At 39.2% G+C, this 12247-nt stretch overlaps 1 protein-coding gene across 4 annotated transcripts in view; it reads left to right on the top strand.

The window, feature by feature from the left end:
* UTRN (utrophin) overlaps nt 1-12247 on the top strand; it is a 370439-nt gene that overhangs the window by 71380 nt on the left and 286812 nt on the right. For all 4 annotated transcript variants that reach the window (XM_065835372.2, XM_065835371.2, XM_065835373.2 and 1 more), the window contains 4 exons: nt 2685-2777; nt 4167-4244; nt 7706-7798; nt 8682-8854. In XM_065835372.2, coding sequence (XP_065691444.2) covers nt 2685-2777; nt 4167-4244; nt 7706-7798; nt 8682-8854 — 437 coding nt within the window. The remainder of the gene's footprint in view (nt 1-2684; nt 2778-4166; nt 4245-7705; nt 7799-8681; nt 8855-12247) is intronic.

The following is a 12247-nucleotide window of genomic DNA, read 5'->3' on the forward strand; positions in this document are numbered from 1 at the left end:
TTCTCAGTTTCGGCATTATCAGTCTGTTATACATGTATGCATGGTTTTAGTTATGATTGTAATTAATTAGATAACTATATTTAATTAGATAATTATAGAGGCCTTATTTCTGTAAGTCGTTTGACACTGTCTCCCACAACATCTATTAATTCAAAGAGATAAGGGTTTGAAGAATGGACTGTTAAATGGATAAGGAATTGGGTGGATGGCTGCATCCAAAGAGTTACAGTTAATGGCTTAATGTCCAAATGGAGATCAGTAACCAGTGATGTCCCTTGGGAGTCTGTATTGTGACCTGTAGTGTTCAATGTCTTCACCAATGACATGGGCCAGGTTTGAGTGCACCCTCAGCAAGTTTGCAGATAACACCATGCTGAGTAGTGCAGTTGTTTTGCAAGAGGCAAAGGATGCCACCCAGAAGGACCTTGACAGGCATGGGGAGTTGGCCCATGTGAACCTCATGAAGTTCAGCAAGTCCAAGTGCAAGGTCCTGCGTCTGCATCAGGGCAATCCCCGATATCAGTACAGATTGGGGGATGAATAGATTGAGAGCAGCCCTGCAGAGAAGGACTTGGGGATATCGGTGGTTGAAAATTTGGACTTGAGCTGGCAAGACGTGCTTGTAGCCCAGAAAGCCAACTGTGTCTTGGGCTGCATAAAAAGAAAGGTGGCCAGCAGACTGAGGGAGGTGGTTCTGTTCCTCTGCTCTGGTGAGATCCCACACTTCAATGGCTAACAGGTGTTTGCTTTCACAAGGATTGTTTGAGTTGTGTTGCTCACAGTAAGACCTCTGTTAGCTGCTTTTGTGGACACATGAGCAATCTCCTTATGCCCTTACCAACATACTTTTAGTATCTTCCTGTGGTGATGAGAACCAAATTTGAACCAAATTTTGCTGTCATCTGGGGTAATTGCACTATGAGTCATCTCCTTTTTTATACACCATAAACTGTACAAGAGGTTTCCCAGCCTCTACTCTTGGATATTCCTGTTCTCCTGCTCCAGCATTCTTTAAAGCTTTGGTTAAGTTACTACATGGCAGAGAAGCATCTGAATAATCTGTGAAAACTGCAGACACTAGGAAAAAATACTTGTCCCTTACTGTGCTAGGAAGGACATATTTGAGCTCAGGAAGTGACAATATGTGATGAGAGAATGTTATAAAATGCTGATATTTAATGAGTGCTCCTATCTGCTGTTGGTCTACCAGCTACCTATGAATAGTTTTCTACACCCTTTGCATAAGTATGTCTCAACATGTGGATATACACATTTTGAAGTATGACTTGTACAAGTAATTGAAGAATAAATTAGTCTGAAAATTAATTGCAAAGTTAATTTAATATCAACCCACTGGGGCTAGCATCTGTATCTTTTAAGTGACCTTAGTTACATGATGATTCTTGCTACTGTTTAGCTAATTGATACTATGAGTTACATTTAGGTATGTTTCTGTATAGGAGATTAAAATATCACCCCGCAGCTATTCAACTCTGGTTTTTTGTGTGAATACTTTTAGTAGTATCAAACCTAATTAAAGCAGACATTCAAGAAAAGCCTTTATGAAATTTGGGGAAAAAAAACAGGTATGTGACAGAAAATCAGGTTCAGTGGGCAGTTCAGCTCTCTCTGATTTGTTAGCCAGCAGCTGTCAAAGCAAGAGGAAGTAAGTGAAGGTAGATGAGATCCATATCAGCTAATTCACGTCATTTGGATAGGCCTTTGACAGCCTTCTTTCTGAAGAGCAATGTTATAAAGCCAAGGTGATAGAAAAAGGCAATATTGGAGTTTTAGGTACTTTTTAGAAAATATTTTTCTTCTCAAATTGGCACTTGAAAGGGACACTGAAAGCAGTAGCTTAATTGATCTCCTGGCAGCCAGCAGATAAATATTACAAAGCAAACGCACTCACTTAGTTGGTGGCTGCTTGTGTCTTTTTCCCCTGCCCTGTAACACTTCCCCACATTAATTTTCTTAGGGTCCAATAAGAAATAAGATTAGAAGGGAGTGTGGAAGAATTTAACACGATTTTTCTGTCATCTACCACCATTCCTGTACATGGTCCCTCCACCCTCAAAGAAAATGAGTATTAGAAATGTATGATTTAGAGTAGCTCTGAGTTTTGCATTTTGCTTATTTTCCAAGGTACAAAAAAAATTAAGTTATTTTAATGGATATTACACCTTTTGATCTACTGTTCTGTGTAGAAGAGTGGCAACTCCTTACACACGGTTCAATTTCAAGTCCTTTTGTTTTGCCTTTCAAAATCTAAGGAAATTTGTCCTAATAGCTTCTTTCTGAAAAGCCTCAGTTTCTTCCTTCTTAGTTGCAGCCAGACCAAAACATTATTTCTCAAATGACTCCTCTAACTTGCCACATTTTTTTCTTTGGTATCTTGGTGTGTTGATTCATCTACCCTAACGTGAGCCAGGATTTGGTTTCTCAGTACTAGACTGCTGATGCTGAGAACCAGAGAGATGGGAAGAAAAAGACCAAAGCAAAACCAACAACACCACTGCAGGAGAGAAAGGTGCCTTCCTGATCACTCTAATGGTCCCCTAGCTTTTACTTACTACCTTCAGTACCAAATAAGAGTGAATGGCAAGATAAAAAGGAAAGAATACCTTGTTCAGGGAGGTTCTGCTAAAACACTATTTTTATTACTGCTTTTGTTTCTTTTGCAGAGTGGGAAACCCCCAGTTAAGGACATGTTCACGGATCTGAAAGATGGAAGGAAGCTTTTGGACCTTTTGGAGGGTCTGACAGGGAAACCTCTGGTAAGAGAAATGTGTATGAGCCATATTCTTGTTTATTAAAAAACCCCAAACCAACAAATAAAAAAACCACTCAAACATCAAGCTGTGGGATTTTTTTTTTTTTTAAATTTTATTTTGAAACCTATTTTGTTTGTAGTGTGTACTTGCTCTCTACATTTCCAGTGAAATTCCCATGAACTTCACTTATGGGATAAAAGGTCAGGCTGCAGTTAACTGTGTAACCTTCTCTTGAAGGTTACTATACTGTTTAGCAAAGCATGTAAAACTAGTGGTGGTATTCACATGGTGTATATTTTTAATAGAGATCTTTTAGACATCTGCATCTGGATGATCTGGAAGAGCATCCTTTAGCCAGATAACTGTGGCCTTTTTCTAATAAGCTCATGAAAGATCCCTTAAAAAGAAAATAGAAAGAAAAAAGACAATGGCTAGTAGGCAGTGCAAAAAATCTGCATCTCCATTGAAAAATCCTTTGTGATCTACAGATAGGAAAGGGTTGAAGACTACTTAAATCTTCTTTAGGAAAGTGTGTGTGTGTGGCTGAAAACTCTTCCCCTGCTAACATTGATGCCTCTTCAGGAAGTTACATGAGGCATGGTGAAACCTGTGCCATCACTTGGGATTAAATTCTTGATTTTGCTATTCACTGTAAGTTTGAAATCAATTTATTGACCTTATAGAGAACCTTCAGCTATTTAAAATGCCACTTTGCAAGCTTGTCAGATGCACTTCACTAGTACTTCCAATGATTTGTGGTCTGATTTGAAGTATACTGAAGACAATAGATTTTTGGTTTCTAATTCTCTTGATTACCGTGTTTCAAGTTCAGCTCCTTGCTCATGCAGTATGATCTCTTCTGCCACAGGGGTTAAATTGTGGTGACTAAAAGCAAATGGAGTAGCAGGTATTGTCAAGAGTTGTAGTGTTTATTTCTGCCCTCCCCCCGATATTAAAAGGAAGGCAAAGTCAGGAAGCATAACTTCTTTCCAGTGTGCAAAGATTTAGCAGGTTTTTGGTGCCAGAAAAACAAATTGCTGCTTGTTCCCTGTCGGGAGCCAAAAAATTTCAACTGCTCTGGCAAACATTCAAAACTCTCAGATTTTCCCCAGGAACTCCCACTTTGCTGTTGCTTTGCCAGTTTATGATTCTGCAGATGCTGGGAATAAAAATTCTGGAAGATGACAGGCTTCTGTGCCTTGGATTGAGGAATAATGTTCTGACCACTTTTCATTTTGAAATTGTTGTGGATGTTCTTGTTTGGTTTTTATTCCTACTTAAAAAAACCTAGAGAAAATAAAGACATATTTCCTGTTTTTTGCCCTATCATTTATTTTGTTTTGTTAGTCAAGTTAATTCTAATATGAACAGATTGTAACTTTTTATTTTCAGCCTAAAGAACGAGGTTCCACACGAGTACATGCCTTAAATAACGTCAACAGAGTACTGCAAGTCTTGCATCAGAACAACGTGAGCATGTTTTTCCACAACTTTTTGACAGACTCTTTTATTTACTCGTGTTTGTAAATGAGTTCAAAATGCAGATAGCAAAGATTTTTTTGTACCTAAAATGAGGATGTGGTGAGAGGTTCTCAAATGTTTTCAGTTTTCCTTGTCTAGTGTAGAATGTCAGTGTTTGATGTAGAATGTCACAATTCTGTGAAATCTTAAAATGCTAACTTAATTGTCTCAACTAAATTGTGCTTTGTTGATGTGTTTAGTTCCCAAAACAAAGGTAACTTTAAGCTCTGCTCTGCATAGTTTATGAACCTGGCAGAATAAAACATTAATTTCCAGTGATAATGTGTAACTTGTGCAAAAACCTGTAAGAGTATGGCAGGTTTTATGTCTTTGTGCTTTTTGTGTTCTAATCTCAAAATCCAGGAGGATCTTTCCATTGACATCTGTCAGCTCTGTACTGAGTATTTCTGATTTGGATCTTTGTTAACTGATCAGAAGAACAAAAAAACTGACCCAAATCCTCCTTTAAAAAAAAAGAGAATAGTAATTGTTTTATTTTGTTTTTATGTTTTTACTACCTAGAAGCCAGTAGTGATGTAGTAAAGTGATTTTCCCCTGAAGAACAATTCCTGAGAAGCATATTCTCCATAGTTAGAATTTCTATTTGTGACAGTCAGGGCACTAAAATAATACGAACATTCTGGCAATAAAATTCATCCAAGGCAAAAAGGCACCAACATATTGGTGTAACATACTGATTGAAGAGTGATATGAACATACTGTACAATACTGCAATTTCCCTTTCATGTTGGTGGACTAGTGTCATATTTCTAGGTAGTAGTCTAAGTTAGCAGTGGGTTGTCCGTCTTCTTTGACGTACTGTAAATATTGATTAATTTTTTTCTAAGGATAAATAATGAGTCTTTCCACCTTGAAATTGATTTATTTTATGAAAGTAATAAATGAGATAATGTTGAATTAAAATAATTAATTAGTTCTTCCTCAAGATGTCAGGGTCTGGGTTTCTAGAAGTGAACAGCTGATGTTAGCTGAAGGTTGTTAAGGTCATATACATGGTTTATACCTACTGCTTAACTTTGTTAGAAAGAGTGTTTGTGTTAAGATGAGGGGAAAAGGCATTCACTGAGAAGCAGTTGCATTCTGTTGCATGAGAGTTTGTAAGCTATACAATATTAATAACTTGTGAAATAATTTATAAGTGTTTAAACATATATTGCAAGGATCAGACATACTTAGGGTGTAGATGTTCAAGTGATCCTGTGAACCTCATCTGTCTGATGGGCAGAATGGTTCTAAGTAATGAATTTCACCTTTTTTTTTTTTTTTTTTGATTTGTGGACCAAGTTTAAAAAATACTAATTAAAAAAGTCCACTGGAACTCATTCCATGTAGTCAATATCAGTCTACTGTCAGTAGTACTTTCTACTGCCAACTTTCTTTTATTGATTATCTTTACTTAAGTCTCATTCAACTCACCATCCCAGTGGACTGCTGGCTACATCCTGCAAAGCACTGGTTTAATTCAGAATCGTTAAAATACAGAAATGAACATGTGGAGTATTTTCTTTTATGTATGGTGTAGATGGCAGTACAAATACATTATTTATTATTATTATTGATATGCAATTAAAAAATGTGAATTGTGTTTTTGTTACCCATTCTCAGGAGTGTTTTTCTTCTGTTAGAGGTGAAAAAAGCTCTTGCAATGTAATTGTTCTATTTTTCTGCCCTTGGCCTTTAGTCTTGCTCTTTGCTCCTTGTGTTCTAGAGTGCTTTCCAGTGCATTGTTTAATGATCCACAGTGGTGATTCTTTTGACATGTTTTTTCCTGCTTAATTTACAGTTACCTTAGAATATGTACCCAGTATTTGCAAAGAGTATTACTGTAAGATTCTGTTCCAGCTGCTGTAAAAACTGGGAGATGACAATCCACAAATCCACAAGCTTCCTTAGTAATTTGAAGTGTAATTTTGTGGTTCCATGTTAATTTTTCAAAACAGTTTTGATTTTATTCTCCTAACCAAGAGACCTATGGGGAGCTGAAAATTGTCAAGATGATATCTGAAAGCAATGAGGTTATAAGAACATTTAGCAGAATTAAAACTATTTCTGATTTTGTGATAAGAGCAAAAATATTCATGGAATACCATTATGTTCTTATATATTAGTAACAGCCTAAAAAAAAAAAGGAAAAAAGAAGAAACTTTGTTCTTGTCTATTCTGCCATTGTAGGCTGTGTCCAGTGACAGCCAGAGCTTGGGCTGCATTACTGCCCTGTGACTGTCCATATTGTTTAATTACTAGTCAGCAGGTTTTGTCTCTGTGACCAGCTCTGATTCCTAACAATGCTCAGATGCAGTTCTCAGAGTCAGTATAGGCTGGCAGGCACTGCGGATGCCTCTGTTTTGGAGCAGGGTGAGAAAGTGGGGAAAAGCTTCCCCATGGAGGTGAAATGCTCTGTGCTGCCTGCCCCTGGGGCTGGAGGCTGCGCCTGGCTCAGGTTATTTACAAGAATGAAAACCAACTGTCTGCCCTGTGTGGGAGTATGTTGCAGCATCTGCTACATGTGTACATACACCCAGGGAGGTCTATGTCTCCTCTGCCATAGGCAGCTGTTCCTAGCTCAGTTTCCATAGGCATGGTGGTGACTAATGCAGCGTCCTGCTGTTGGTTCCCTCCAGAAGGTGGTTCAGAATTTGTGGGACTTTCTCTGTGTTGACTGAATGAAGACTTGATGCCCCAATTCAGTTCAGACTTTAAGGTAGCGCCAAGTGAGTATCTGGTAGCGTACCCTAAACCTTGCCTCTTCCGAGGGTGGAATACTTGATGCAGGAGCAGGTAGCCTCTCCTGCCCTCTTGCTTTCTGAAATAATCTCTTTGCCTCTCTTTTTGTGTCCTTATCTTTTTAATTATTTCAATTAAAACATGACTCAGTCTGTATGGGGTCCCATGTATATAGGAAACTTGGAAATTTTATTTTTCCCTTGGTTTTTTGGTCTCATTGTATAAGGTTGTTCTATTTGGATGCTGGTTCTTGTGAAGAACAAAACTATTAATTACAGAGCTTTCATGGACCTGTAATATCTCTGAGTGTGCCTAGGAGCATCACTGCTTTTTTTTTTTTTTTTTTTTTAAAATATCAGATCCTTCATGTTTGCATTTCTACCAGTCAGTTTTAACTGCTAGTATGCATCTCTGTATTAGAGGAGAGCATAAAACTTTTCCAGTAGAGTATCTTCTTTGGTGCCATCTTTTGTTGTGTTGTTTAAGCAGTTGTCATGACAAACTCAGATAAGACAAGTACTCTGTCATCCCTAGTTCTCTCTTTCTAACTACTTTTTATTTCAGAGCACTTGATAATATGTGGCTGGACAGCCAGGAATATGGGGTGGGGATGCAACTTGAAGCTGTGATAAGTGTTTAATATAGAGTTGATCCAACCTCTCCAGGTGGAGCTGGTGAATATTGGAGGAACTGACATCGTTGATGGAAATCACAAGCTGACATTGGGGCTGCTGTGGAGCATTATTTTGCACTGGCAGGTGAGAGGCTGCTGAGAAATCCCTCCCTTTTTCCAGGAATCATGTGTGTTGATCTGCTGGGATTCTCACAAATCTTTCTGGGGTTTTGGTGGTGGAAAATACTGCTTCTATTTTGGGGTGGTAAATAAAGGCCAGTGTTTCGTTTGTGATTGCTGTCTATTGGTTGTCTCCTGCAATACGTATTCTTGTGTGTACTCAGTTGTACTCAGTCATGCAGTTTAGTTTCTGCTAGTGTTAATTGCAGAGAGGTTTTTCAGGCTGAAGCATTGTATTTATATTCCTTCCTTAAGGCTTTTATGCACTTTTGTTAGCAGGTAGTATTCTTTTACTATCTAGGTAGCTGTGTTGGGTTTGCGTCTTGTATGCTGCCCCGAATGTTTGTTTCTCAGTCTCATAGGTTGAATTGCTCCTGGTTTATCCAGGTACCTGGGAGGATCGTTGAATTCACTTGGAGGGACTTTGACAGATGCTTATGCATAGTGCCCAAACAGCAAGCTGCTTTTGTTGGCTGAGCAGGTAGCCTCTTCTCACAGAAAACCCATTCAAGCTGTATTTTTGGGATTTGCTTACTGGTGAAACTGCAGCACAAGGCAATGAGAACTGTTATACCCCACGCCTTGTGTAGGTAGCTCTGTGGAGGAGGATAGTAATGTAAGAGTAATGTATTATTATTACATGAAGCGTTACTGGCTCTTGTAATTAGTAGAGTGCAAAGATTGCCTGAAGGCTGCTATTATCAAATTTCATTTGAGGAGTTAGAGTTTGTCATAAGTTTTCATGGGAAAGACACTTTCATTATTTCTGAAATAGCTTAGTTCAAAGGCTTTGTAAGTAGGAAAAGTGGGGAACATGTCTGTAAGCTATAGTTGCTGCTGTCTTGCAGGTGAAGGATGTCATGAAGAACATAATGTCAGATTTACAACAGACTAACAGTGAGAAAATCCTGCTGAGTTGGGTTCGGCAGTCCACAAGACCTTATAGTCAAGTGAATGTTCTGAACTTCACCACAAGCTGGGCAGATGGACTCGCCTTTAATGCTGTTATCCACAGACACAAGTAAGTAACAAACAGCTTGTCTGAGACCTAGTGAAGCATGTAGCTTTTTTCCATGTCTTCATGCTTTAGCAATTGACACAGCTTCTAGCCTGTTGTTTGGTTGTTTTTGTTTCTTTGTTTTTTGTTGTGTGTGGGTTTTTGGTTTTGGTTTTGGTGGTTTTTTTTTTTTTTTTTTTGGTGTGTGTGTGTGTTTTATTGTGGTAACAATAACAGTGGAGGGATATTGCCAGAGCCTTGCAAAGGATGGAGCCAAGGCTGCAGTGTAACTTTAATTCTTTCACATGCATGCACACTTACTAATTGCAGTGAGTTTACATGCCACTTAGTGTGCATTATACAGCAAATATGCTGAACGGGTCTCTACGGGGGGGCTGACCGCCTTCTTACACTGTACTACCTTCCTCCTGCCCTCCCTCCTCTGCAAAGGGAAATGTTTCTTCAGCTGGAATTTGACATATAATTTTAATAGGAAGATACAGAGGCTTCAAAGTAAAGGAATAAGAAAGTCTCTGGAGCTTTTCTTGGATTTTGAATGTATGTTGCTTGAAAGACAATGTATGCAGCTCTTTCCGAACTGTTGAGCAGAAGAATCAAAGGGTAATAGAATACTTCAGGTGTCTGTAGTGTATTCATTAGTTCATTATACTTTATAAGGAATGCTGTTAAATCTTCTTTTCACAGAAGCTTTCGTGTTCTCTCTGATTTTTGGAGAACTCTTTGGTAGTCTAAAGAAATAATCATTACAAACTCCTATGAAACTTACCAGTTCGTTTTTTTCGGTTTTCTTTGTGATCTGCTTCTGGGCAATCCATTCTAATCTGGTGTACTTTAAATGAAGTCAGCTCATTGCTTTGCAAGGGCTGACTGTTCTTAACCATAAATAACAATTTTAACATGGTAATGTTATGATAACATCTAGAATTTAACCAGGTATGGCTGCCAGGTATGTGTCACAGCAAATGCTTTACAAACACCCAGAATACTTATGCCCAGCAGATACAAAGTGTTCACAAAAGTGTATGCTCAATCTGAGCCTGCTGTTCTCTGCTCTTAAGTGCCCATTTGGATTGTGCCAACTGAAATAATAGGCTCTGTCACAGGGTTGCTGGCTTTGGGACAGGTCTGCCCTGACACGCCTATGGGCCTTGTAGACCAGAGCTGGCTTGTGTTCAGCCTGCACGGGTGCATGGGGAGTGCCTGCTCCACAAAGGTGCTTCTGGAAAGTTTGGTAGGATTTTTCTGCAAAGGCAGAGCAATATTAGCAAAGGACTTTCTGGAGTTTATCAAAAGTAGTACCAAGTCCCTTCTCTGGATGGCGTGAGCTGCACCAGTGCTGTTCATAGTAGTGTAACTGCCTGTAGTTGCAGAGCTCTGCTGCTGAATGTGTGAAGCTTTGTGGTGGAGAAAGTGCCAGCGTTTAGACACAAATGAGGCTGAGGTGACCTGGGGTAAGCAAGAGGAGAGAGGTAGCAAAATTGGCTTTAGGTTCTTTGTTGTCCTTATGTGTTGTGATTGTGTGCTTGGGCTTTGTGGGATCTGAAGTCCGTGAGCTCTGCCCTTTTCAGAGCAGTGTTAAATAGCAAAAGCCCCTGCCAAAAACCTTCACTGTGTAACTGGACTTTCCTCTGGCTTTCTAAAATTTCTCAGTTACCTGGCTCTGCTGATCTCTGAGCCTTTTATTGCCTCTTCCTGGGAGCCTGGCAGCTGCCAGTGCATCAAAACTCAGCTTTACTGTCACTAGGTACCAGTCCTTTAGGCAGGGAAGTGCCATTCTCCCCACACTTTCGAGAAATCTTGAGCTGGGTTTAAATTCAGTTGGCTTTGAAAGAGAAGCTTTAGAAGGCACTTGGAAGGATCAAGGGGATTTGAGCAGGTTGCTAAAGTGGTAGGACAACAAAGCTATTTAGCTTACCCACACAGTAGTGCTTCCCTGCCTAAGGGGCATTTTCAATATTGCTCTTTAGATTTAGCTTAATATGACACTTAAAATAGTGTCACTTAATCTAGTGACACTTAATCTAGTAACTTTGTAACACTTCAGCAGTACTTCATAAAATTATATGAGGTAATTGGACATTTAAAATTTTACTTTACTGGTCTCTTTAATTTCCTAGTATTAGCTTAGTTCCTCTTTGAATTGAATTCTGTTCTTTGGTACAATTTTCTTGCTCATAGGTAAATACCTAGATTGCATTTTATTGAAATTTGTGTTATGGCAGTGTACAGGTAGTGGATATACAATATGTTTATTGCAATGTGTTTTTCAAAGTAAGAGTCTCTGCTGAGGTTTTTTGCGAATCTATGTGGTTATCCTTGTTGCTTCTTGCATGGAAGTACAGTATTCCACTTGCTTCTGTCAGTATCTTTGCATATCTCTGTTTCCCGCTCATCCCACCTGCCTTGTGGCTTTTTACTTTCTCAGACCCTGCTGACTTATGGCCTTCCTGTTCCACAAAGTGTAATGACTCGACAGATGTTAAAAGGATACTCTCAGGACGATTTACACTGAATTAAGTATTAAAAGAATGAAAGGCAAGCCCACCTCTTCCTCCCAAAGTCCTATAAAGCACAGAATCAATAGCAGTGTTTTAAAGAGAAGTCACTATTACAGAAGAATGAAAAGTATTTTCATGGCTTTGCAGTCCTACAGCTGTGCTGCTGCAGCACGAGCCTGATCATACCCTGTCAGTGTAGGTAACACTAGGAGGGGGGCCTGTTTTCTGACCCTGCGTCCTGCTCTGTGCTCTGCTCTTTCCCCTTGAGACCTCTTGATGTGTTTTGGGTGCACTAGGGAACTGAAGATTTGGTTAAGTCTAATGTGAAATGGAGGCTGCCAGCACTGCAAATCGATCAGCTCCTTGGTCTGATCCACATCCTGTCCATCAAGAGCTCTTGTGATGTGGGGTGTGTTGTGGTTTGGTTTTTTTTGTGTGTTTTGTGTGGTGTTTTGTTTGGCTTTTTTTTTTTTTTTTTTTTTTTTTTTATTTTAATGGGAGGAAAAAAAATGGTGGAGCAGTGTGAGCAAGCAGGGGTGGAGACCACTGCTGTTCCTGGCTGTGGCGGTCTGGGTTGGCCACTGAGCCACATCTCAAGTTTGGAATGAGGCTCTCCAGGAACAGAGTGGCTCTTGACTACCCAGCAGAGCCTGATGCAGAATCATGTAGTAACAGTAATGCTGTGAAAGAAACAGCTGAAGAAAAACGGTTCTGGAATAAATTTTAGACACAGAGTTCATTTATGTTTGTGTTAGTACTACTTAACCTCCTGTTGCAGTCAGTGAGTATAGAATACATAGAATGGAAAGTGGATGTTGCCGTGGACATGCGGTCAGTTAATTGATTTGTGATTGCCAGATTCCATTTAATAAAAAGAAAGCAAATTTTTGTATATATA

This window comes from Patagioenas fasciata, chromosome 3 (assembly GCF_037038585.1).
Source record: "Patagioenas fasciata isolate bPatFas1 chromosome 3, bPatFas1.hap1, whole genome shotgun sequence".
NCBI lineage: Eukaryota > Metazoa > Chordata > Aves > Columbiformes > Columbidae > Patagioenas > Patagioenas fasciata.